The sequence below is a fragment of the Bubalus bubalis genome, chromosome 4 (genome assembly GCF_019923935.1).
Source record: "Bubalus bubalis isolate 160015118507 breed Murrah chromosome 4, NDDB_SH_1, whole genome shotgun sequence".
In the NCBI taxonomy this organism is placed as follows: domain Eukaryota; kingdom Metazoa; phylum Chordata; class Mammalia; order Artiodactyla; family Bovidae; genus Bubalus; species Bubalus bubalis.
Genome location: NC_059160.1, coordinates 146973855 through 146999993, shown reverse-complemented (window position 1 = coordinate 146999993; position 26139 = coordinate 146973855). Strand labels below are relative to the sequence as shown.

Genomic DNA, 26139 nt, shown 5'->3' with positions numbered 1-26139 from the left:
GACGCTTCAGAGGCCTTCCATCCCAGCCGCCCCTCCAGGAGGCAGCCTGGGCCCTCCACCCCAGCCCCGCTCTGCCCCCAAGGGTGCTCTGGCGGTCACAACTGGGAGGTGGGTGTCACTCCGCTCTTGATGATGAAGTTACCACCCTCCTGGGCAGGCCCCGGGACGGCCAGAGGACATGCACTGGGGGAGGTCCCCAGGTCACCAAGGGTCAGGGGCCACAGCCCAGGCATGAGGGGAACGTACAGTCCGTGACAGAGACGATGATTCTGCGCATCAGCTCCGCCTCGTGGGGGTCGGGATTCTCCCGGTCCAGCATGACGTGGGTGGTGCGGATCTTGCCTGTGCTGCTGTTGAGGCTGTAGAACTTGTTGGGTGGCTGGATGCTATACACCAGGGTGCCGTTCTCCCCCACGTCTGGGTCCACGGCCACCACCTGCCGGGGGGGAACTGGTCCTTCAACTGAGCCCAGCCCAGGAAGGTTTCTCTGTGGCCTGGGCTGCCTGCCCCGGTTGTCTGAGCTCCCATGCTGGGCACCCCACTGCCTGGGCACTGGAGGCATTCTGGCTCAGACTCAGGCATTGGGTCTCCCTCCTGGCTTCAGCAGGGGGTGTCTCTAGGGGTTGGGAGGCAGGAGGTTCAGAAGATGAACCACAGTGGGAATTTAGGGCTCCTTGGCTTCTCTACCCACTCAGCTTCGGTCTTAGGTAGTAAGTTCCTTTCCCCACCTAAGCCGCAGTCTCTGAACTGTAACAGTGATACCTAGCACCCACCAGCCTGAAGGGGCTCCCTGAACCTCACAGGCCTTCTCCACCTACTGTGTCAGCAGTGTGAGGAGGAGGACAGCTAGAAGAAAGCCCTCTTTACAGACGAGGCACGACGAGTCTCCCTAAGTCTCCCAGCCAGGAAGTGGCTCTAGATCCCTCTAGCAGGCAACACTGGCGGTGTCCCTCCTTCCAGACAAGTGGGGTTAATGTGCTCATGGGCTTCTGGGGCAGCAGGGAGGCCCTGTAGCCTATGACCATGGAATTCTTCAGGGTGGGGGCCAGGGAGGGCTGGGGAGTCCAAATCCTTGGCTGATCTTTTGAAAGGATCTGAAACTCCGGATTTGGGGATCTGGCTCCTTCATCATCGAATCTTTTCTTCCTTCCTTTGGGGCTTTAGATTGTGAGGACTCTGTGACACCAAGAATGACGGGGCATGGGAAAGGAGCCATGGACAAGCCCCCCGGTTTGAAGAGTGGGTCCCAGTAAATTGGGGCCAGTCATGGGGCTGGGGCTGGGGTGGGCCTGGGGGAGGGAGAGGGGTGACTTTCCCTGGAGCGAGGGATGCCATATCCGAGAAGGGGGAGGTCTTAGGACAGGGGCCCCAGACACTACGGCCCCTTTAACCTTCCAGCCCCACTGTGGTATCCCACTTGTAAGCCCCACTCCATGAAGGGATCAACCTCAACGCTGACCTAGTCCAGGGCAACAAACCCTGTAGCCCATTCTCTCCCAGGTCCCTATGCCCACCAGTCTCTGCTCATAGGGAACTCCTCTACCATCTACCTCCCACAGGGGAAAGCAGAGCTCAGAGAGGCCTGGGCTAGACTCAGTATCACACAGCACTGGCCGTGGAGCTGACCCAGCTGCCACCCTAGAGGCCTCGTAGGGTCCCAGGAGAGCAGTGGCACCCACCCGTCAGCTCACCCCGACCCTGTACTGTGGAGTCCACAGCTGCACCCAGGATGGACAAGATCAACGGGGTGTGACTGCAGTCCCAGGGCTGCATCAGGACGGTGTCATTCTTAACTCCAGGACACTCGGGGATGACAGCCTGGCCTTGTCAGCTCCTTCATCTTACTTGATGTGGGGCCTTTTGTGCTTTGGCAGCAGAATCTGTCCCTCCTCTGGCTTAAACCCCAGACGGAGGCATCTCAGGGGCCATTAGACCAGAACAGACAGATGGATTGTCCTGCCGAGGGCGCCTGTCTGCCCCTAGGCCCCAGGGAGGCAGGGAGAGGGGCCAGTGTTGGCTCTGACTCCAAACCATCCAGGTCTTTTTTCATTTCAGAGAGTGGGACATGGCGCTACTCCCACCCCACCTGCTCAGCCCATCTCCTCCCTTCCCAGCCTTGGTGTATCCAGCGGGCAGGGAGGTGGCCTCAGCCTTCCAGGCCTGAGGAGCCCTCACTGTGCTGTGGGCATGGGGCTAAGTTTCCCCAGGCTCTATAACGGGGGCCCAATCACCTCTGTATTGACAACAAGAGCTCTGTCCCCTAGGCTCTCCTGTTATCATTTTGGCCAGGTAGTCAGCCCACTGATAGAGGTGACCAGAAAGCCTTTTGCTTCTACAATGCTTCTCTCAAGGTAGAGGATGGAGATAGCTTTTATTCCCATTTTCTGGATTGGTAAACTGAGGCACAGAGTAGCTGAAACACCCTTTCTAGGACAGGCACACTAGCCTGTTGCTGAGTGTGCTGATACACCTTCTCCTATCCCCTAGTGCTAGAGAAGGGGAATCTTGGGCAGCTCCTTCCAAAGGACCATGGTTGAGGTGGGTCCTGACTTCTGGCCCTGTGGCCCACTCCTGGGTGGTAGGATGGTGGAGGGGCACAGCAGGAGGCGGTGGGCTGGGACCCCTCCCGTGAGCTCCCTGCTGGGCGATTGTGTAGAATCTCACCACTTTCCCCTCATTTATTTCCCATTTCACGCCCGTCATTTTTCTCCTGGCCTGACGGGGAATAATTCTCTCCCTCTCCCCTCTCCTTTATTTTGCTGGAGGGCTTTGAAAGGCTCTAAATCAATGCCCATCAGCCAGGTCCTTGAAGGAGGCTGCAGGAGCGGGAGGGAGAGTTGGGCCAAAATCTTACTTGCAAACAGAGAACAGCCGCTCTGCAAGCTCATGCCCACGCAGGTGTAGTGCACAGGGGCACCAGACACGCGCCTGGCCAGCTCCCAGTGCAAGGGAACACAGCACACGCTCGTCTGCACCCTGCTCTGAAGAAAGAAAACACTGGAATCACCCTGCACTTCAGGCTTTAGAAGCTGTGCCCAGGGCCCCCTCTAGAGGGGCCCTTGGGAAAGTCCCAGGCCACATGCCCTCATCTCCCTCTGACGAGGAAGACCTGACCCCACCTTTTGGAGGGGGGTGCTAGGTAGGATGGGGAAGAAAGTTGAACAAGTCCATCAACAGCTCTCATTCACAAATACTGAACCCTTATAATGTGCCAGGCCTTGTGCCAGGTGCTGGGGCTCAACTGTGAATGAGACAGTTTGATTCCAGCAGGGGAGGCAGCTGATGGAGACAACAGCTCTCATTTGCTGACCAGTCACTGTGGGCCAGTGTATTTTGTGTATTTGGACTCTTTAAATATGACCACAGTCTTAGGAAGTGGAGACTTTATCCCCATTTTCTACTTAGAAGGTTGGAGCACACAGAGGTTAAGTAACTTGCCCAAGGTCACACAGCTGGTAAGTGGTATGGCTGGGGTTAGAGCCCAGACCTTTTGGTAGCAGAAAAGGCTTCTCACTTAATCACTGGGCTACACTGCCTCTTAATAAGCAAACAACCTAAAGAGTCAGCTCTGAAAGAAATGGAGTGTAGAGAGGTGGCATTTTAAGCTGGGACAGAGGGAGGAGAATGAGCCAGCCATGGGAAGAGTCGGGATGTGGGGGAGGGGTGGAGTAGAGGAAGGGGAGGGCATCCTCTGGGGCTGGAAGAGCTTGTGCAGAGGCTCCAAGGCGGGAAGGAATTCAGCAGGCTCAGGAAACTGAGAGTCCTGTGTGTGTTGGGGGTGTGTGGTGGGTGTGCAAAGGCGGGTGGGAGATGAGTCAGAAGGTGGGCGAGTTTCTTTTCCATTGAAATATCACCTCCTCCTGATGTCACCCCTGGGTGAGCTGTTCCCTCCTTAAAGACCACTTTTCTCGAACCCCAGCCACAGATCCTACCTCACTCAGGGCCATTATGAGACCTTAGAAGTTCCCAGGGGGCCCCCTAGAAGGTCTTAAAATATACCCACTTATACACACATACACATATTTCACGGCTATAAAATCTGAAAGAATTTTTATGACTATTCCTTTTGAAATTATTTTACTATAACAAGCTCAATTAATGTATGGGCTTCTTGATTTCTGGAGTCCTGACAAATCGTCACATTAAAAAAAAATTCTCCAGAATTCTAGAAAATCAAGCCTACAACTTGTCCTTAAATGCAATGAAATTTTTATACACCTTAAATATTGTAATTTCTAAAGTTGTCACAACATATGTGGCAGATGTTTAATATAACAAGCTTTAATTCTGTCTCTGTTCTTTTTGAAATTCTGAGTAACTTTTTTTTTTTTTTTCAGGTCTCAAACACTACCACGAGTCACGGAAAACCTGAGGTGCCCCAAACCCGTGGCTGTGGACAGTTGTGTCTACTCAGTACTGAGGGGTGGACTCACATGTCCTTCTCCCCAGAGTTAAAGTGGGGCAGATCTTGTGGGCCAGGTAGGTCCAGTAAGGAAGGACCCTGGCTTTTATACAGGGTGAGATGGGAACCAGGGGTGAGTTTCAGCCTCAGAGTGACACGCAGCTCCCTGAAGGCAGAGAGGAAACTTGCTGCATCCCGAACTCCTGAGCCTGCCAAGTCTGGCTCCTTCTAAGTAGGAGCACCTTCTAAGTAGGTGCTCACTGAAGGCCTGTGGGGGTTTCCTGGAGACTGAGACAGCGCTGGGCAGCAGGCCCCTGGCCCACTGTCCATACCTGCCACGGCACGGAGGATGTGAGGAAAGGCTGGAGACCCAGAGAAGGCTACTGGGGCTGATCTGGGAAACGGCTAGAGCCAACAAAGTACACTCCTGGCCCAGCAGACCTACTCTTTGGCCAGCAGGCAGACTCTTTACTAACGGCGCCCCCGAATGCTGCCCCACGCAGCCACTCTCTCCCCTCAGTTTCCTCTGGGAGAGATTTCCCAGACACGTAAAGCAAACATAAGAGTTGACCAGACAGGTGTTCAGAGGTGGGCATTCTGCCCCAGCTTTCTGGAGTCTCTGGCTGGGGTTATCCTGGCCTAGGGCCCTAGTGTCCATGAGGTGGCAGCAGAGAGTGCCCATTGGAACTGGGAGTGGTTGCCAAGTCTGGCTTTGAGCTGGAAGGATTCCTCAACCTGGGACTTTGAGAAAACAGATTCCAGATCCTGCACCCTACTGGAATCCCTTGGAGGGGATCCCGCCCGGAGTTGAGAGTCATTCGTATCATTAAGATGTAGAAAGGAAGACAGGACAGGCGTGATGGCCAACCCCTCTCCCTCTTTCTCTTTCTGTCCTTCCTTCCAGGTTGACATCTTCCTCCATCGAGACCTGGCAGACCTTGTCACTACTGCCTGTGATTGATGAGGGTGGGAGTGGGGAGGTTAGGCATCACCAGTCTGAGGTTGCCTGCCCTCAGGGTGGGGCAGCCTTCCTGAAGAACTGGATATGAAAGTTTACCATCCCTTCTCCCATCCCACCCGAGTTCTCCAGTTTTTCAGGACCTGGGCCACCTGTCAGAGCACCCCTGAGCCAGCGGAGGGGCAGGGGTCAGGTAGTTTCAAAGTCAGTCAGACCCTGGTTTGAGTCCTGACATGATCTCTTACTATCTCATTAGCTCTGTGATCTTGGGCAAGTCCCGCAAACACTAAGTCTCCATTCCCTCTATTGTACAGTGGAAGCAAGGAATCCATCTGCCATGATGTGGGATCCCCATGAAGGTGAGAGAATCCGTGAGACGTACCTAGCACACCAGCTGGCATGTCCCAGGCGTTCAATAAATGGGGACTTTCGTAGTGGTTCAGTTGGTAAAGAACCTGCCTGCAATGCAGGAGACCCAGGTTCGATCCCTGGGTGAGGAAGATCCCCTGGAGAAGGAAATGGCAACCCACTCCACTATTCTTGCCTGGAGAATCTCATGGACAGAGGAGCTTGGTGGGCTACAGTCCACAGGGTTGCAAAGAGACAGACATGACTGAGTGTCTGAGCATATGATCTGTCAGGATCGTGTCCATCACAGGGCTGGCTGGTGTCTGTGGGGCTGGACACTGGGGCAGGAGGCTCTCTGAATGAGGCCAAATGGGGTACAAGCATGAGGGGGAAAGAAAGCCTCATAAATGTGAATCCCAGCACATAGCGAGTGGGATGCTTGAGCCCAGCTTTCCTCAGCTTCCCCAGGGCACTGCTCTCCTTTCTGGATGCCCTGAGGTTTTTTGCTTGTGTCTCTCACACCCTATCCTGAGCCATATCCCCACACGCAGCACACCTAGGAGCCTGTGCAAACCAGAAAGTCCCTGGGTGAGCTCTGAGCCCCCTGCTGGGGCAGCCCTGGGCTTGCTGATCCAGACTGAAGGCTGAAGTGACAGAAGTGAGGAAGAAGGAAGGTGATGGGGGAAGGGCTGAAGCTTGTGCGATTTGAAGGGGGGTTCCTGTGCCTTGCCAAGCGAGGCTGGGGGCTCTCCCAAGGGGGTGGCCAGAGTCCTGGGGTCCCAGGGTAAGGGTGACCCGGATCTGAACCAGCCCTAGCCCCTCTGGCACTGTCCTTGGGCTGCCACTGCTCCTTTTGACAAAGTCTGGAGCCTGCTGTCTCCAAGCACTGTGTGAGGGCTTTCCCCCAACTCTGGCTATCTTTCACCACGCAAGAGAGCATCCGGAATTCTGCTCCGAGAGCTGCCTCAGAAACAGCTCCACGCTGGCTGGCCCACAGGGCTCATGTGGGAGAGGCAGACACTCAGTGAACGGCCACCTGGACGCTCTGCTCCCCGCCACCACTTACCGTGGTCACGTCAGAGTCTGGAGGGGTCATCTCCACCAGGTTGATGTAGTAGGGAGCGTCCTTCCAGGTGGGGTGGTTGTCATTGATGTCCAGGAGGGTGATGTTCACCTGTGAAGCCACAAGGGGGCACTGTGGGATGCACCTGGCTGAGCTGTGCAAGGACAGTGCCCATGCTGGGGACTCACTCAGACGCCTATGGGCACCTTGGCACTAATTCCACCAGCTCCACCCACTTTCGGGGCCTCAGGAGAGATCCTGGGCTTTCAAGAACAGGAGGGGGCCTAGACCTTTTGGGGAGCTTAGGTGCTGTCCCATTAGGAGACAGAGGAATGGATGAAATGACCCCTGAAATGGTCCCTGCGACTCGGGACGCATTCTGTCCACCCCAGGTCTTGGCTGAAGGTGACTGACAGGGTGTGGGAGGTTGCGGTGGGACATCTGATAGGATCCACAGGGCTTCATCCCCTTTTAGTCTCAGCTACAAGCCAAGCAATTTCTCTGCTCACCTGCCACCCAGGTAAATTATTTATAGAATTCTGAGTCCTATTAGCAGGGGCCTCTCAGGACTGAATAAAGCACTGGGGATTTTTTCTGCCAAGTGGCTGGCCAAGTAACAGCACCCCCAGCCCCTCTGGCTGGGTAAGAATGGGGGCAGCTGCTGTGGATCGGGTGAGGGCTGAGGAGAGAGGGCTCCAGATGGATTGCAAGAGAGCAAAGGAGGATAAGGAGGGGAGTGGTCGGAGGGGCCTGTCAGCTGCTCTTCCTGCCCCACAGCATGAATGTCGCACCCCACCCTCCTCTGCAGCGAATGCAGCAAAGAGCTCAGTTAGGACCCTCTAATGGCTCTCCTCTAGCTTCTACTCTCAGAGGCAGGAAGGCCTTGGGTGGGCCTGTGGGCTTCACGGGTCCTACCTGCTCATGGGAGGGAAACCGGGGCATCATTTCTCAGCACGGCAAGGCAGGGCTGGGTGGTGACAGCCCCCAGGAACCCTCAGGGCCCTGCCTCCTGTTCTGAGCTGCTCTTCCTGGCAGTCCTTTCTCCTGTATCTTGGTAGGTGCCAGGGTAGGGAGGGAGTTATGGGGCTCATGCCTTCTGCCCAGCTGGTCTTTGGGGGCAGGAGAGAGTATTTGCTCTTCCCAAGCACCCCCATGTCTTTCTTCCCCTAGCTGCGAAGACCCCAGGGCTGAACTTGGCTGACAACGAAATGGTACCTGCCACCCTCCATGCCCACAAGGCCTCACACTGCTTCAGGACACAAGTGTCCAGGGGCCTAAGTGGTACAAGCTGAAGATGAGCTGGAGCTGGCAGCTTGGCTGGCAAGTGGGGAGCTAGGGGCAGGGGCTGGCTGGATGCTCACAGTGGCGATGCCAGTTTTCTGGTTGTGGCCCACTCCCCCATCCACTGCCCGGACGATGAGGATGTACTCAGACTTGGTCTCACGGTCAAGCAGGGAGGTGGTGGTAATTTCACCTGCAATAAGAGAAGGGTGCGTGAGAGACGGTTTGGGTGGGCCAGGGAGGGAATGGGGAAGGAGGGAGAGCGCAGTGAGAGAGATGCTTGCAAGATCAAGTGACCTGTGTCAACAGGGGGTGGTGAGACAGTGCTCACAGGGCACAGCAGCCATGATTGGGAACCTGAATCCCAGAGCTGGGCAGTATAACCCCAGGAGGAGGAGGCATTTTCAGATGTGGGAGATTGAGACAGATTATGGGATTAGGGGCTAGAAAACAGGGCAGGAGCGTCACTTGGCTTCAAGCTCAGTCACAAAGTACCTCTCAGTTAGGCTGCAGACATTATTTCCTTGGCTTTATCACCTGAAACTAGTTACCTACATCCCCCGTGCCTCAGTTTCTCCATCTGTTTACAAAGGAACAATAATAGGGCCCATCTCATAGGGTTGATATGGGATTAATTTGGTTCTAAACTTAGAAAGGCATCTGGCACTGTTTATTCATTTGGTTACAGAAACACAACAACAGGACTGAAACACGCCGAGTGCTTCAGGCATGTTCCAATGCGTGGCTCATTCTAGACAGCTCAACCTATAGTGGGTTGAGATTTAATATTAATAGCTATAAAATAGTTTCCTTAATTACCTTGTAACAATGCTTTGAATTTTTTAGTGTATAAATAAGTTATTCTATTAAATATAAACATTTAAAATAGACTATAATCTTCATTGGGTCAGAAAGATCCCCAGGAGAAGGAAATGGCAACCCACTCCAGTATTCTTGCCTTGGAAATCCCATGGACAGAGGAGCCTGGTGGGCTATATAGTCCATGGGGTCGCAAAAGAGTCAGACACACCCGAGCGACTAAACCACCACCACATAATCTTTGTCAGTCTGCTTTTGGCTTTTCTCTGTGTTTTGGTGTAACTAAGATATGGAAGTTGTTTGGTAGTGGTGTTACAGTAAATGCTTGACAGCTGGATCCCCAAAGGGAAAAAAGGGCATTTGCTGATTTCCCTGGTTATAAATATTCCCAGCAGGGCCCATTTGAAGCTACCCACTCGGTAGCACTGAACTTGGGATTGGGAAGAGATGTACATAACTCATGAGCAGGTTCTCATGAGCAGGCATGAGGCAGCACAAGCCAGCTTCAGTGCGGTCTGGCAACCGGCCACCTATCATCTCACAAGGGCCACTGGAGAGAGCCGGTGCTCTGAGGACAGTGAAGTCCAGGTGTGACTTCTGATGACTGTCCTTTCCAGGAGCTTAGCCTGGGAAAGTTAATTAATTTCTTCGAGCCTCAGTTTTTCATCTAAAACAGATTAGTATGCTTTCAAATCAGAGCTTTGTGAGGATTAAATAACTATAGGTGAAGTTTCCAACATTCAGAAAATGCTCATTTCTTTCCAAGGGACTGTGAGGGCCCTCCGAGGGCAAGGACTGGGTGCCATCCCCATTGGTTGAGCTGTGTGACCTGGGGCAGGTTACTTAGTTTCTCTGTGCTTGGTTTATTCTACCATAATATAAGGGAGCTGGGCCAGTGGTCCCTAGGACTCTTCCACTCCCATATTTCCCCTTCCTGCCATGATAAGGAAGCTGGGGTTGGGGGCCGGGGCTCTGAAGGTGCTAAGGCCAGGAACAAAAGCCTGGCAATCGTTTGCCTGCCAAGCCACACTCCGTGCTGGGGTGGTGTCAATTAATTGGCAGGGTGAGGAAGAAATTAATCTCTAAAAAGTTTTAAACATGAACTTGTCGGCATGATAGATGGCTCCTCCTGTCTGGGAAATTAGATCCAATTAAGGCCACCTTTGAGGAGTGGGCCTGGCTAATTTGACCAAGGCGCTCAGAGGAAAACGCTTACACCTTTGGAGCTGAAGGAGCCGTGTTAAGGCAGCAAGAAAATGTCCAAGTCATTATTAAAGGCCCCAGGGTAGAGATGGAGTCCCTGGCTGGGGAGGCAGGGTAGGTGCTGAAAGGTCGGTGTGCCCGCCACTGTATCTGGGGGCGGCACACAGCTCTACATGGCTTTAGAGAACAGAGCGCTGAGAGTTTGGGCTCTGGAGTCAGAAGTTCAGGCTCTGTGAATCCTGAGTCCAGTGATTTAACCTCTCCTCTGCCTCAATTTCCTTGTAAGGAAAACAGGGATGACGTGAAGGTAAGACCTACCTCAGAGTGGTGGTGATGTTGGTCAGAGCACTTAGAACAGTGCTGAGTGTCTGCTTAATATTCCTTAATGACATTACTCCCCAGAAACACAGACTTCCTGAGGGTGGAGGCTTCTGAGAGGTCAGAGGGACGCACCGACTTTGTCAGAGGTGGAACAGGAGGCGCAGGCTGGCCCTGGATGTGTTAAGTCTTTGTACACGTCAGCACCAGCCATCTGTTCCCCGAGCTTCCAGGAAAGTGGGGGTGAAAGAGACTGAAGGCAGACTTGGAGCACAGAGGCACAGATAACAGGAAGACTAGATGCCCTGCTGGGCCACTGACCGCCCATGGCAAGGATGACCAGTGTCCATCAAAGATTCCTGTTCCCTTCCCAGGCCAGAATGATTGCTGGAGAGGAGCTGCCAGGCCAGGGACTATGATGTTCCCAAGCTTTCCTTGCATCTGGCAGGTCCATTGCCTGGTTCTGGCCAATGGGATGTGGGCACAAGTGAGGACTGTTACCTCCAGGTCTGACCCATAAACATCTCCTTGCACAATGTCCCACATTCCCTCTTCCTTTCTGCAGTGACCCTGGAGTGACAACATGGAAGGAGTCTGGGTCCCCGAATCACCATGTGGAAGACTCTCCACCAAACACAGCACTGGATTGCTGTGTGAGTTAGAAGTTCTATTGTGTTAAGCCACCGAGGTTTCACGGTTGGCCTGTTGAGCATCTACAACTTCCCTTACCTAGTACAAAGGAGAACTTGGAAGTGGGGAGCCTTGCACATTCACTGAGCTGACTTAGAGCCCCGTGAGTGTGAGGCCGTGTCTTTTCCATTCTCTTTCCCCAGCACCCAGCACCGCACCTGGTGGAGAGCAGGCCCCCACTGACAGCTGAGCAAAGGTATGAATGAATGTCCAGAGGCCTCTCATTCCTTTCCAGCTTCTGACTTAGAAGTCTGGGGTATCTTGCTGCTTTTTTCTGCCCTGCTTCCCTCCCGGCCTCAAGGAGGACAGAAAGCTGGAGGGAGGCATATGGAGAAATGAAGAAGAAAGGAGAGTTATATGGGCTGAGCAGGGAGCTGAGGATGGGGGCCCCAGGGTGAAAAGACCAAAGAAAATAATGCTAACAACCTAACTTAGTCAGTACTTACTGCATGCCAGGGACAACTCCAAGTTCTCTATAATGACTCCTGTTTTCACACAACAGCCCTAGTATGTATATCCTCTGTAGGTGGGGAAACTGAGGCACATTTCATGTTAGGAAGAGACATCGAGAATGAGGTCAGCCACTGAGACACTTAGGCTTGAAGAAAGGTGTCCTTGAAGAGCAGTGGTTTAGCCAGATAATTGTGAAATGGAACATATTTAAACAATGACTCTTCACCACCATAAAGACATTCTTTGGTAATGAATTCACATTGTGATCTTTTTTTTTTTTTTTTTTTACTATCAGTAATCTCACTCGGATATTTTAGGAATAAGGCCAAGTGCTCCAAGCCAGTGTGCTCAGGAGATTCTGGCCCAGAGGATGGTCCCCAGGCTGGGTATGGAGCATCAGCTGAAGGTGCAGAGGATCAGGGCTCACCTGAGCGGGCATTGATCCGGAACTGGGAAGAGCCCTCCAAGGAGTAGATGATGGACTCCTGGCCGTATTCCCGGGAGCGGTCCAGGTCTGTGGCATTCAGGAACAGCACTGTGGCTCCTTCCGGGAGACAAAAGGAGTGGGGTCTGCTAACCCTGGGCTCACAGCCCCAGGCTCTGGGAGCAGGACAGGGCACAGGAAGTGGAGGAGACCTCAGAGGGCAGGAGGCCTGCCCCAGGGGCCATCTAGGGATGAGAGTGGGCTCCTGTGGCCCAGATTCCTGGACTGTGTGGGAACAAGTCTCCATGGGAGGCAGTGGAGCCTGGGAGGGGTCAGGCCCACCCCCTTCCTCCCCCAACTCAGTCCTGGTCCAGCCCCAGAGCACACCATGCCCCACCCCATCCTTCCCTGACTGGCCCCCGCAGTAAATGAGCTCAGAATGGCCAGCTTTGACTTTGACTCAAAAAGAAATGAAGCTCCATATTAAATTATTCTACATTTATTGTATTCAATTTTGGTCTTATTCTATCTTGCTCACAAGGAGAATTTGTAAAGGGTTTTTATTTTCTCTTTACTGCCCAGTTAAGGCCCTCACTTTCATCTCTGTGAAACCCTGGGTCAGGGGTTCAGCCTTTCCAGCAGCCTGTCCAGACTCTGAGGGCAGTCTTTCCTACAGCCATGCCCCCCTCCTTCCAGCTCTGGCAGGGTGGTGAGAAGGGTCGGTGTGTGGCCTTCTAGAGTCACCATGCCCTGGCTGGAATCTGGTGGGACCTCTGGCAAATGCCTTACTTTGTCTTAGCCTTAGCTTCTTCCTCTGTAAAATGGGTGGGGTGGCTGGTGAGGATCCTGCGGGATAAAACAGGTGAGACACAGGTCTGACCCATGTCAGACCACGGTATCTATCACGCCAGTGAATCAACAGTTCCGGGGGGGTGTGAGGGCCAGGCAGGGGCTGTGGACAGTCAGGTCTTTCTGGGTCCCTCTGGGGAGCCGTGGGGCCTCTGATCTGACTCCTAGTCCTGTCCTGACAGGAGGACAGGCACCTTTGCCCTGATACACTCCTTCATCCCGGCACACTCAACGTGGAAGAGAATAAGTGCAGGATGAAGCCTCGCCTTGTCAGAGTCTCTGGGGACAGAGGGGAGTGCGAGGGGCTGCTTCAACAGTGGTGTTCTCCAGGGGGTGCCTGAGACTGGCATGTGGCAGGGTGGGCTGGGCCCAGCTTGGGCCTTGTCCAGCAAATCATCCAACACCAGGTGGGTACCTTTAGAAGGTCTCTTCAGAAGGCCGGGCAGTGCTAGGGAAGGTTACCTCTGGTTCCAGCTGCTCCCTGACCCCTCTGCTGTCTCTGACTCAACGTGTCCCTGACTCCTACAACTGTCCCTACTCCAGCTGTCAGATTCCAGCTGTCCCCTGGCTCCTCCGGGTGACCCTGACCCCTCCAGCTGCTGTGCCAATTCCTGACCTGAGTCTCCCCCACGGAACATCCACTCAGGGTGTAAGGGTAAAGCTTCTGGCCTGCTCTGAGGACAACTCAGGTGTGGAGCTGGTGGCTTTGGGTCTGCAAAGTGGGCCCTGGCGCTTGAGATGAGGCCCAGGGAGGAGCCTCCCATTCTCTCCTCACCTAGGAACACACGCTATCCTCTAGGGCGACCCCGTCAGCCATCATGGGCCTTGGGACTGGCTTCATGCCCCATAAACCCGGAACTTTCAGGGCACTCTTGTGTACCTGAGGTTGCTGAATTAATACTCAGCCATTGTTCTCTTCCCTGAAGGAAAACTAGCTACAGGGGGTGTAGGGACCAAGCGTCCAGCAGTGTCTGCACACAGTCGGCGCTCTGGAAGAAACTGCTGGCTGGTGGACAACCGCACATCTCCAGAGGTCCCACTTGTGGAAACACAGGGAGGGCAGGGGCCTCTGGCCTGTGTGCAAGGTCAGGCCTGCACCCTGAATGCTATGCCTGCCGGCCTCCCCGACCCGGGCCATACCTGCCATGATGTTCTCCACCACAGACACAAAGTAGGCAGGCTTGCTGAAGGTCGGGGGGTTGTCGTTCTCATCCTGGAAAGAAAACAGACAGGCTTTAGGAACCAGGGAGGCAGTCTGGATCGGTCACTGCAGGGAGGCTGGACACGGCCGGCACCAAGGAGCTCTGCTGACCTCAGTGTGTCACGGAGCCAGGTGGGGTGTCACAAGGCAATCAGGTGACCCTCCAGCTGGGCTCCAGTTCACAGTGGCAGGACAGGCCCTGGAGAAACGTGTGGGAGTCGAGAATGGACAGTGATGGCCAGAGCAATGGAAAATGAGGCGCCAGTTGGGACTGCCCGTAACTCCCAGTTCACCTGGCTCCAGCCCCACACTTGGGCCTTCCCATCCAGCTCCACCAAGATACTAGTAGAAAGTTCCAGGAACCCTCCTATCAATGTTCGCCCTCTTAGAAATGAAGGGAGAAAGGAGTATCTCAACCCAGAAGATACTGAAGTATGCAATGGCAGGCAAGGTGCTCCAAGAGCTGGAATTCCAGACCCTTCTGCACACACATAAGAACAGCAGCACCACCACCTGCTTGAGCAAACCCGGTCCAGAACCCCCAGCTCCGGTTCTAGAGCAATCCCTCTTCAGGCCCAGCCTGCATGAGTGGCCAGAAGATGGCGCTAAGCCAATGGGTTGACCCAGCAGTGCGGGGCCCGGGCCCCAGCCTCTGCCTCCTCCTGCTCCCACAGCTCCTCCACAATCGGGCAGACTTCCCTACCCTCAAAGACTCTGGTCCTCAGTGCTCATCAACCACTTTTGCAATCACCCAGTGAGAGTTCCTCCCCGTTTCTTCTTGGAGGAAGCCTCGCTGGCCCACATGGCTCGGTGCCTTCTCCCCCTCCCCAAGAGCCCAGTGTGGGGCTCAGGGGGCAGATGGGTGGTGGCCCCCTGGGGAGGCTGTAGGCTTTGGCCCTCAGTGATGCAGACACCCAGGGGCCCACTTCTCCCCTGGACTGGGACTTGAGAGGCTCCCATCGTGCTGGGACTATGGTGCTCAGAGTGTAGCGCTCTTGTTCCCCAACCTGGCCCCTGGCTCTGAACCACACACCGGTTCCCGCTGACCTGTCCCCCTCCCCAGCCTCAGAGAACTGGCAGCGAGAGGCCCCACCTGATGTCTGATGCCCAGCAGCACGCCTGGTCATCCCTGGTGTGGGCACGTGTGCCCCATATACATATGTATTTAAGCCTTCTGCTTGGCTGCACGGAACGGCACGGAGAATGTCAGTGACAGAGCATGAGGCAGAAACTTATTAGCGCTGATATTTCCCCGGATCCTGGCGCTATATTCACTATTAGTTCTAATTCAGCGGCTCCCTCTACAAAAGCTTATTGTCCCCTAATGGGAAATCTACAAACCGAGTTTGACTTCTTTATTAAAAACCAACAAGCAGTGGATGAAAAGGAATCACCTGGCCCCCACGCCCGCCCCCTCCTTGCACAGCCCTGTCGCCTCGATCTGCCTCTCCCCACCCCCAACCTGAGCAGTAAATGCTGCCATCAACTCCTTTATCTCTTCTGGGGCTTTTTTTTTTTTTCCCTTTTCTGTTGAGAGAAAATCCCTTCGGAAGAGGGAGGAAGCAGCTCAGCCAAGTGACAGCTACTTAAAAATCACCCACATGAAAAACCAACCCGGAGGCGGTGACCTTTTCAAGTGTGGTCCTTAGACACAAGTGACTGCAGTGTCCCAAAGCTCTGCTCAGGAGGCGATGCTCACTCACAGTCAAGGTGGTACCTGTCTTTGTTACCAGATCTGCCCTGCTGCCACAGGCCAGGGCAGACCCAGAAGGGAAGTACAGGGTCCCTGCTGACCTGCATGATGGTTGTGAGGAAATCTGAAAATAGCACCCCTTCTGTTGGACTGAGGTGGCTCCAGGCCAGGGCACGTGTTGGCTTGCTGAGAGGACAGCAGCCAGGTAGACTCCTGCCCTCGCTTGCCTCTGGACATGGAGACCCCTGCTCCCTGGTATCAGGGAGGGAGATGGAGGCTGCTGGTCACTCTTCTATTCACAGTAGATAAAAGGTCAGTTCTGTCTCTGGGCCATTCACTTCCTGTTCCAGCTCCATGTGAAGGGTTGAGGCAAAAAGAGAGAGAGGCCCTCCCCAGGTCCTTTCTTAGCGAACCACAGGTTGGGAAGCGGGCTGGGATTTGGGGCAGTCCCTGGGATTCAAGATCCCATGAGGGCAGATTTTTGAAGGCCCCACTACGCAGAGTGGTTCCCTGGCCAGAAGGATCAGCGTCTCATGGGAGCATGTAGAAATGCATAGCCTCAGCTCTTCCCCAGATGTGCTAAGTGAGAATTTGCATTTTACGAAGACGCCTGGGGAATCCACATGAACTTCGAGGCACACTAGTTTCAGTCACATGAAGACTGGGATGTCCAAGCCTAGGAGTGTGGTGGGTAGAACGTGAGCCCAGGAGTCAGACTGGTCAGAGTTCAAATCTTGGCTAACTAGGACTGGAGGTAAGTTCAAATGCCACTTACCAGCCAGAAAAAGAGGAAGGCACTGGTGGCCTTGCACCAGCTATGCTCCCTCCCTGAGCCTCAGCTGCCTCATCTGCAGAATGGGATCGAGAGAGCCTATGTAACGTGAAAGCTGCTGGCACAGCACGAGGCTCCAGAAGTTTGAATTTCCACTTGGTCAATGCTACGTGCCCATACCTGGGTAGCATGGAACACCTCAACTTATTTCCCTAAACCTCCCCTACCCTCACCCTATTTCACATGTTTCCAAAAAGTCTAGAGCAGGTCCTTCTCTGCCCAGCTGAATTCCCTGGAACTCCCTGTGCATTAGAGAGCCTGGAGTATGGATGCTGCCACTGGAACACGTCCGTCTTACCAGCAGTAAGATGGCCCATGTTACTGGAGCCAAGTACCACCCACACGATCACGCTTAATCTTCACAACAGTATCATGAGGCAGTACCATGAAGATCCCCACTCTTTAGATGAGGAAACTGAGGTTCAGAGAGGAAAAGAATCCCAGGTCACATGGCTAGAGGGTGGCAGAGCTGAGTGTCAAAGCATACGCCTCCCAAGCCGTGCTCCTCTCTATATTCAGTGTCCCTTTGTGGGGGAGCAGGATTCATAGTCACCTTCATATCCCTCCCCAGTCTCTACTGCACAGCACACAGGAAGAATTCACTGCTTGCCTGAGCAGAGCAGGATTCTGGTTGAAAGTGTTGGTGGTGGTGAGGGGACTGGTCAGGGTTATGAGTGTGGCCAAGATTAAGGGGGCACTGGGGGCTGTGGTCAGGGTCAGGGTATTCTGCAGGCAAGAATACCAGGATGTGGTCAGGGTTGGTAGCAAGTGTACTGTGCTTCTCCGCTCTTAGCCTTGGGTTTCAGGTGGGTGGTCTCAGGTTAAAGGCAGGCATGCTTTTGGGTTTTTGAAGATCTCCTTCTGGCCACCCCGTGGAGCCTGAAGTGTCAGATGAGGGTCCTAGACTCTGCCCTTCCATTTCCTGGACCTGGTTCTATACAGCCTCTCTGTCCCCTGTTCCCCCTAAATGTTGCTCCCACATGCCCAGATGCAAGGTTCCTCCAGGCATCACGCTAGACTTTTCCATCACTGCCTACCCCAACATATTCTGTAAGCAAGTGGGGTCCCCTGCCCAGGGCTGGCCCTGCAGGCTTAGTCTTGGGTTGAGAGGATGAGGCTCGATAAAGCCAGGTGTGAGGCAGCACCAGGGGACGTTGGCAAAGCTGGCTGGGATAGAAAAGTCATCCGGCAACCTGCTCTGGGCAAGTTTCTGCTGCTGCTGCCGCTGCTAAGTCACTTCAGTCATGTCCGACTCTGTGTGACCCCAAAGACGGCAGCCCACCAGGCTCCCCCGTCCCTGGGATTCTGCAGGCAAGAACACTGGAGTGGGTGCCTTTGTCAAATCACAGTGAATCTCCTAACCTGACAATCTGATCAAATCCTCCCGGAGCCGGTAATGCACTAACTCTTCCATCAGCACATGTTCACTGTCTCCGCAGGCAGTAGCCTTTAATGGGATGGAGGTGGGTGTCTGGGCCGGGGGGTGGGAAGGCCCACTGGCCTGGTGTCAGACCATGATCTGCATCCCTGGGATCGCTGGGGGAGCTGTGTGGGGCCAATGAACCAGTGTGGAGATGGATTCAGTGACTGATAATTTCAGACACGGAAAGCACTAAGGTGTGCTTGATATTCGTGTCAGACAAGCTGTGGTTTCGTTTCAGGCCCCTTTAGATCTTCAGAGGAATGGAAAAAGGAAGTGAAGAAGAAAGAGGGGCCCAGAGAGAGACAGAAGAGAGAAGATGACCTTCCAGGAATTCCCTTGAACTTCACGGAATGTGGCTATAAATGAAGGAACACAGGACATTACCTCCCTGCATGGGCCCCAGCTCCTGCTCCACCCCAGAGGGAGTCCTGAGGCTCTGAAATGAAATTAGAGCAGGACCATGAGGCTATCCTTGGGCCCCAGGGCCCCATGCCTTCCCTGGCCAAGCGGGGAGGCAGTTTGCTAGGGGACAGCCTTTGGGACAGTCTGAGTAATGCTCTGAGCTGTGGGGACAGCCAAGGATGTGGGGACACAGGGTTTTAGCAGGGCTCCAACACTCTGGGAGCACACTCACCACCCCAGTTCCCAGAATAGTAAGGCCAGTGCACCCCTGGGTACTTACAAACACCTCAATGGTGACAGAGACAGTGTTGTTCAGAGGAGGGTTGCCAGCGTCCTTTGCCATGACGGTCAGATAAATCAGCCCATTGGGTATCTGTTCATAATCCAGGGGGCGGCTCACGCTGATCACTGAAACGACAGGACAGGCCCCAGGCCCTCTGTAAGCAGACTTTACATGCCCATCTGGCCAGGGCTTCCACTTTGGACAGAGAGGGTGTGGCTGGCTTGGCCTGGTTTTTCCCTTCTGCCTGTGAACTCCCAGAGCCTCATGGACTTGACTTGAGGTTTACCAACTACTTGATCTGTGCCAGGCCCACTCTTGAGTCCAGCAGGTGGCAACTACTTTGGTGGTAATGTAAGCCCCACTTTACAGAGAGGAAAGCAGGCTCAGAGAGGGTCAGTGTCTTCCCCAGAGACACAGTGCACATGTCTGGACTCTCACCTTTTCCTTTCATGCTAAGCCATTGATTTTCAGTTTTGGGAAGGAAGATGTAGTGGCTTGGGAGTGGGGGCATAGGTGGTCTGCGAAGGCATTACCCACAATATTAAACTGCCACTTTCTATTTGGGAAACAAACACAATTACCACTTTAGTAATATAAAGCCCAAGGATGGTTCTTCTTGCTGAGAAGGTGGTGAGGTGTGAGTGTGGCAGAGGTGTGGGACTGCTCAGCTTTTAAAAGGGGGGCACAGATCTTACAGAGGTCCTTAGGCTGTAGCATCCTGAGCCAGGATGCAGCGTCTGCAGGTACATGTCTCTGACACAACTGTGGGGTAGGAGGAGGAGTGAGTCCCACACTCAGAGTCACCCAGTGCCCATCTGCTCTGTTTTGGGGACACCGAGCTCATCTTCCAACATTAGGGAAGCTTCGCGGAGGAGAGGACATCCAAATGATCTTAAAGCTAGCCGGAGGTAAAAGGGAAGCAGGGCAAAGGGGTCGGGAGGAAGGGCTTTCCCAGTGGAAGGAGCAGACTCTGCAAATCACAGAAGTGGCCCCTCAGGTGCGAGTGCAAGTGGTTCTCAGCAGCTGGACTCTGGTGGGGAGGCAGGTGCTGAAAGGCAGCCAAGAGCCCGATCACAAGGGCCTGTCCGGACAGTTTTGCTGTGTGATTTTTGTCAAATCGCCCTTTGTCTCGGGCCTTGGAAGAAAAACAAGTGGTCTCTTGGGATCTTGGAGCTTGAGGTTGTTGCTGCTATTTCCTTCCTGGGCTCCTGGGATCAGGACCCACAGTGGGGCAGGTAGGGCAAGTTCCAGAGTATGGCAGGGAAAGGGAAAAGCCACTTCCAGGAAGGGCTGGGCAGTAACAGCATGCCCAAATGATGGGGAAGCTTGGCTAATAAGCCTCCCCCCACCCCCCACACACCACAGATCTGCCCAGACACTTTTTCTTAACAGAGACCCCATACACGGTGGTAACTTAAGAAGCCCAGCTGGCCACAAAACTAAGATTCAAAGATCTGGCTGATCAGAGACACAGATCTTGAGCCTATGAAAAAGTGACCCCACACCACATGCTGCTCCAGCCGACAGGAGCTGTGGGGCAGCTCCCCAGGTGGCCCAGGGTGTCTGGGAGGCAGAAGGGCCCCCTCCTGAGACAGGTGTGAAGTGCAGCCCTGTTCCCACCTGTCGACCCTCCTCCCCAGCCGGGCCCTCACTCCCACACGTACCACCATAGCCTTCATACACGCTGATGTCGAAGTAGCTGCTGAAGGCAGAGGCATTGACGATGCTGTAGGTGATCTGGTTGTTGGGAGGCGAGTCTTCATCTGTTGCCTGGAAGGAAGACGATGAACAGGGCCCATGAGCTTTCAGTGATGCTGGGGCCAGAAGAGGGTGGGAGAAAGGAAGACCTGGCCCCTCTCTGAGCACCCTTCTCTAGGTGATCCAGGCTCTTCTTGTCCCCGAGTTGGAGGCTACCCTCTGGCCCCCAGCAGACACACATGATGTAGGGGTGTGGAGGTATCCTGGAGAACCTAGAGGGCAGGCTGAAGGCCTAGAGGGAATAGAGGAAGTCTAGGCCTTATCCAGAGGATGAAAAGGGTCTCCACCACACCTGGCATGACCATCACCTAGACCCCTAGTCCCAGCTGGACCTTCCTATACACGGAGGTCTGGACTGGTTAGGTCCCGTGCTGGACACCCCATTAGTCTCCTTCCTGATTATAGCCTGTCTACTTTCTGCCTTCATTGCTCAGACTGTCAGCTCCATGTGAGAAGGAACTTCGTTTCTTGACTGCAACTTATACCTAGAGTTCAGCCCAGTGTTTGGCACACAGCAGATGTCTAATAAATGCAGGTTGCATGGATGCAAGGAGAGAAGACACTTGGAACGGGGTCAGGTACCCTCCTCCTCCTTGACTCTCTCTGGTGTGGCTGCATTAATTAGCTCTTTCCAAACGTCTCTGACCCTAGGAGCCTCCAGGGGCCTCCCTCCGGTCTGTGTGTAAGAGGAGCTGGGCAGGGTCCACTGGGGAGCCACGGCCATACTGGGTGGGCACGTGGTCGTGCCTTCTGTGTGTCTCCCATGCCCACCTCTTCCACCTTGCCCTTATCCCTGCCTCCTTCAGAAATAAGTTCTAATTGGAGGCTCTGGGTCCTGTCACTCTGGGTCGGCAGAGTGAGGAAGGGACATGAGATGTTAAGAAGTTTCTGATTACAGGTCACCGGCGTATGGTGGAGGGACTCACTGCAGGAGGAGGCTTGAAGCATGGAGCCCCAAGTTCTGGTCCTGGCTCTCTACTAATTCACTGGGCCTGCCTCTCCCTTCCTATTTCCCCTTCCATGAGCTGGGTTGTGTCCACGGTCTCTGGCGCCTTCCAGCCACAGCAGTACCTGACTGTAGGCTATCACTAAAGGGTTTGGATGGGGGGCTTTACACAAAGAACTGCTTGGCACTCACCAAGGGAGGTGCAGGGTGGTGACTGGAGACCTAAAGTCTAAGTCAAAGCAGACACTAGTCTTACCCAGTAACCAGGGATGCAAAGTGATGCTCAGAGGTGGGCCTGACACAGATGGAGAATGTGACCCCTGATCTGAGCAGAATCCTTCGTGGGTGGGTGTCAGCACTTCTTGCAGTGTCCCTACAAAGGGGTAGTCAAGGAGACGGCAGAGAGAGAGAAGGACAAGGGAGACAGACAGATCAAATGGCACCCCGGCATCTTACCCGCAGTCGCACCAGCTGTGTGACGGAAGGCTCGTTCTCTCTCAGGGCGCCCACATAGGTATCCTTCTGGAAGGTGGGCATGTTGTCATTGACATCCAACACGTTGATCCTGACCCGGCCTGTGGTCTCCTCACCGCCCCCGTCCCGGGCAATGACCGTCAAGGTGAAGCGCTGGATGAGCTCGTAGTCCAGTCTGGCAATCAGCATGATGAGTCCTGTGTCCTTGTCCAGAGAGAACCTGTGTCAGGCCGGGAGGAGGAAGGGAAAGGACACCCTGGTTTAAAGCGGTTTGTGGATAAGGGCCTGCGTTTACCAGCCTGTCCTTGCCCAAGGTGATCAACAGAGAGACATTAACGAAGTCTGAAATTTGCCTTGTCATTTTCCCTAAATAAGAAGAGTGGCTATGTTTAACAGGAGGTGGTGGGCAGGGATCAGGACCACCTGAGAGATGAATGATGGTCAGGTACTGAAAGGGCAGGAGTATGTTTATTTAATCAATGAGGAAACTTGGGCAGAATGACGCTCCTCTTGCTGTGGACAAGAGTTTCTGCCTACTGGAGATATTTAGATGTTAAGGAACTGCAGTGGTCAGAAATTCTTAAAACTGATACCACAGAAGTACAAAAGATTATTAGTGACTACTAAGAAAAATCACGGAGAAGGCAATGGCACCCCACTTCAGTACTCTCACCTGGAAAATCCCATGGGCAGAGGAGCCTCGTAGGCTGCAGTCCATGGGGTCACAAAGAGTCGGACACGACTGAGTGACTTCCCTTTCACTTTTCACTTTCATGAATTGGAGAAGGAAATGGCAACCCACTCCAGTGTTCTTGCCTGGAGAATCCCAGGGACGGAGGAGCCTGGTGGGCTGCCGTCTATTGGGTTGCAGAGTCAGACACGACTGAAGTGACTTAGCAGCAGCAGCAGCAGCAAGAAAAATCATATGCCAACAAACCAAACCATATGCCAAATCATATGCCAACAAACCAAATCTAGAAGAAATGGATAAATTCCTAGAAACACACAGACTACCAAGATTAAATCATGAAGAAATAGAAAGTCTGAACACACTGGTTACTGGTAAGGAGATAAACTCAATAGTCAAAAATATCTCCCAAACAAAAGTCCAAGACCAGGTGGATTCACTAGTGAACTCGATCAAAAATTTGAAGAACAATCAATTCCAATCCTTCTCAAACTCTCTCCCAAAAGAGAAGAGTAAGGAATACTTCCAAACTCATTTTATGAGTCCAGCATTACCTTGATACCAAAACCAGATAAGGACAACACAAGAAAATGACAGGCCAATATCCCTGATGAACAAAGATGCAAAAACCTCAGAAAACATTAGCAGATCAAACTCAGCAGAACATGAAGAGGACCATACACCATGATCAAGTGGGATTTATTCCAGGGATGCAAAGATGGGTCAACATCTGCAAATCAACGTGACACGTGACACTAACACAGTGAAAGATCGTGTCATATGATCATCTCACTAAACACAGAATAAGGGCTTCCCTGGTGGTCTAGTGGTTAACAATCCACCTGCCAATGTAGGAGACGTAGGTCCAATCCCTGCTCTGGGAATATCCCATATGCTGTGTAGCAACTGAGCCCATGTGCCACAACTACCAAGCCAGTGCTTTAGAGCCGGTGAAGCACAACTACTGAGCCCACACTCTGTAACTACTGAAGCCTGTGCCCCTAGAGCCCATGCTCTGCAACAAGAGAAGCCCACACACCACAATGAAGAGCAGCTCCTGCTCACGAGAGAAAGCCTGTGTGCAGCAATGAAGATCCAGACTAGCTGAAAATAATGAATAAACCGTCTTAAAAAAACACAGAATAAGCATGTGGCAAAATCTGGTATACATTTATGATAACAACTGTCAACAAAATGGATATAGACGAAAAAGTACCTCAAGATAATAAAAGCCACATGTGACAAGCTCACAGCGAACATTATACTCAATGCTGAAAATCTGAAAGTTTTTTCTCTAAGATCAGGGACAAGATAATGATGCCCACTCTTGTCACTTTCATTCAACATAGTACTAGAAGTCCTAGCTAGAACAATTAAACAAGAAAAAAGAGGGCATTCAAATCAGAAGAGAAGTAAAACGTTCACTATTGACAGATGACATGATATTATATGTAGAAAACCCAAATCACTCCACACAAAAAAGGTTAAAATCAAAGGAATTTGGTAAAGCTGCAGGATACAAAATCAATATACAAAAATCTGTTCTGTTTCTTCATACTAATAATGAACTATCAGGAAGAAAAATTAGGAAAAAAGTCCCACTTACAATTGCAAAAAACAAACAAACAAACAAAAACCCCACAGTAAAATACTACCTAGGAATAAATTTAACCAAAGAGGTGAAAACCTTTACACTGAAAAATATGACATTGATGAGAGAGACTGAAAAAGACAAATAAAAAGATATTCCATGCTCATGGATTGAAAGAATTAATATTGCTAAAATGTCCATACTACTTAAAGCAATCTGCAGACTCAATGCAATCTCTATCAAAATTCCAATGGCACTTTCCATGAAATGGAACAATAATCCTAAAATTTGTATGGAGCCATAATAGAACCCCAGAGCCAACCTAATCTTGAGAAAATACAACAAAGCTAGAGCCATCACACTCCCTGATTTCAAACTATATTACAAAGTTACAGGAACCAAAACAGTATGGTATTGGCATAAAAGCAGACACACAGATCAGACGAACTCTGGTCTGAAGAGCTGGGTGGAGGCCTCTGTCTGAGGTACCCTATACATAGCAAGTGAAGCTAGATGAAGCACAAGGAAAAGAAAACGAAAGTTCTTTTTGGAAGACATGATGATGGAGAAGGATGTGACCTTACCTCTTCTTACAAAAACACTAAAATCACAATTAAGTGATGAACAACCATCAACAACAAGAATCTGGAACCTATCAAAAAGGGTATCCTAGATCCAAACACAAGGACGAAGTCACGACAAGATAGTAGGAGGGATGCAACTGTGATAAAATCACATCCCATACCTGCTGGATGGGTGACCCACTGAAAAACAATTATATCATAGGAGTTCTCCCCTAGGAGTGAACGTTCTGAGCCCCGTGTCAGGCTCTCCAGCCTAGGAGCTTGGCAATGGGAAGAGAGGCCCCAGAGAATCTGGCTTTGAGGGCCAGCAGGGTTTGACTGCAGAAATTCCAAAGGACTGGGGGAAACAGAAACTCCACTCATGAAGTATGTCCACCAGGACCCAGGAAAAGAGTAGTGCTCACATAAGAGCCTGGGCCACACGTACCCGCTGGTATTGGAGGGTCTACTGTGAAGGTGGAGCAACTATGGCTTAACGCATGGACAAAGAAACTGGAGGCAGCAGTTCTGGGGAGTACTCACTGGGAGCCCTCTTGGAGGCAGCCATTTTCTCATTAAGGCCTGGCCCCAAGCAAAAGCCTGCAGGCTCCAGGGCTGGGACACCTCAAACCACACAGGCAACAGTGTGGGGACACAGCTCCGCCTGTTAGCATACAGGCTGCCGAAAGTCTTCTTGACTCTCAGCAGTGTTAAAGAAGCGTGCAGCTATTATCTCTTTAAATATTTTCTCAGGTCCCGCACAGCTGCTCACTAAACACACCCCCTGACACGTCTTGGTCCACCAGAAGGACAAGATCCAGCCCCACCTTCCAGTAGGCAGGAACCACTTGCTCCTGTCAGAGAGTCTGCACAAGCCTCTCAGCCAGCCTCGTCCAACGGGAGGGCAGAAACCAGAAGCAAGAAGAACTACAATCCTGCAGTCTGTAGAATAGAAACCACAATCACAGAAAGTTAGACAAAACAAGCCAGCAGAAGGATGTGTCCCAGATGAAGGTAACAGATAAAATCCTAGAAGAACAACTAAGTAAACAGGAGATAGGCAATCTACCCAAAAAAGAACTCAGAGTAATGATAGCAAAGTTGTTCCTAGCTCTCAGGAAAATAATGGAGCCACAAATCAAGAAGACATAGGAAATATTTAACAAAGAGCTAGGAGAACTAAAGAACAAACAAACAGATGAACAATAAAATATCTGAAATGAAAAACACACTAGAAGGGATCAATGGCAGAACAAATGAGGCAGAATGCAGATAATATGGAAGACAGAATGGCAGGAATCACTGCCATAGAACAGAAGAAAGAAAAAAGACGAAAAAGAGATTAAGACAGTCTAACAGACCTCTGGGACAACATTAAATGCATCAACATTTGCATGATAGGGGTCCCAGAGGAGAAGAGAGAGAGAGAAAGGACCTGAGAAATATTTGAAGAGACAGTAGCTGCAAGTTTCTTTAA

At 52.3% G+C, this 26139-nt stretch overlaps 1 protein-coding gene across 6 annotated transcripts in view; it reads right to left on the bottom strand.

The window, feature by feature from the left end:
- Positions 1 to 26139, bottom strand: part of CDH23 (cadherin related 23) — a 436720-nt gene that overhangs the window by 114589 nt on the left and 295992 nt on the right. For all 6 annotated transcript variants that reach the window (XM_025284698.3, XM_044942219.2, XM_044942217.2 and 3 more), the window contains 8 exons: positions 21803 to 22040; positions 20307 to 20412; positions 18640 to 18767; positions 13949 to 14021; positions 11963 to 12079; positions 8133 to 8245; positions 6775 to 6882; positions 247 to 436 (listed from right to left, as the gene is read on the bottom strand). In XM_025284698.3, coding sequence (XP_025140483.3) covers positions 247 to 436; positions 6775 to 6882; positions 8133 to 8245; positions 11963 to 12079; positions 13949 to 14021; positions 18640 to 18767; positions 20307 to 20412; positions 21803 to 22040 — 1073 coding nt within the window. The remainder of the gene's footprint in view (positions 1 to 246; positions 437 to 6774; positions 6883 to 8132; positions 8246 to 11962; positions 12080 to 13948; positions 14022 to 18639; positions 18768 to 20306; positions 20413 to 21802; positions 22041 to 26139) is intronic.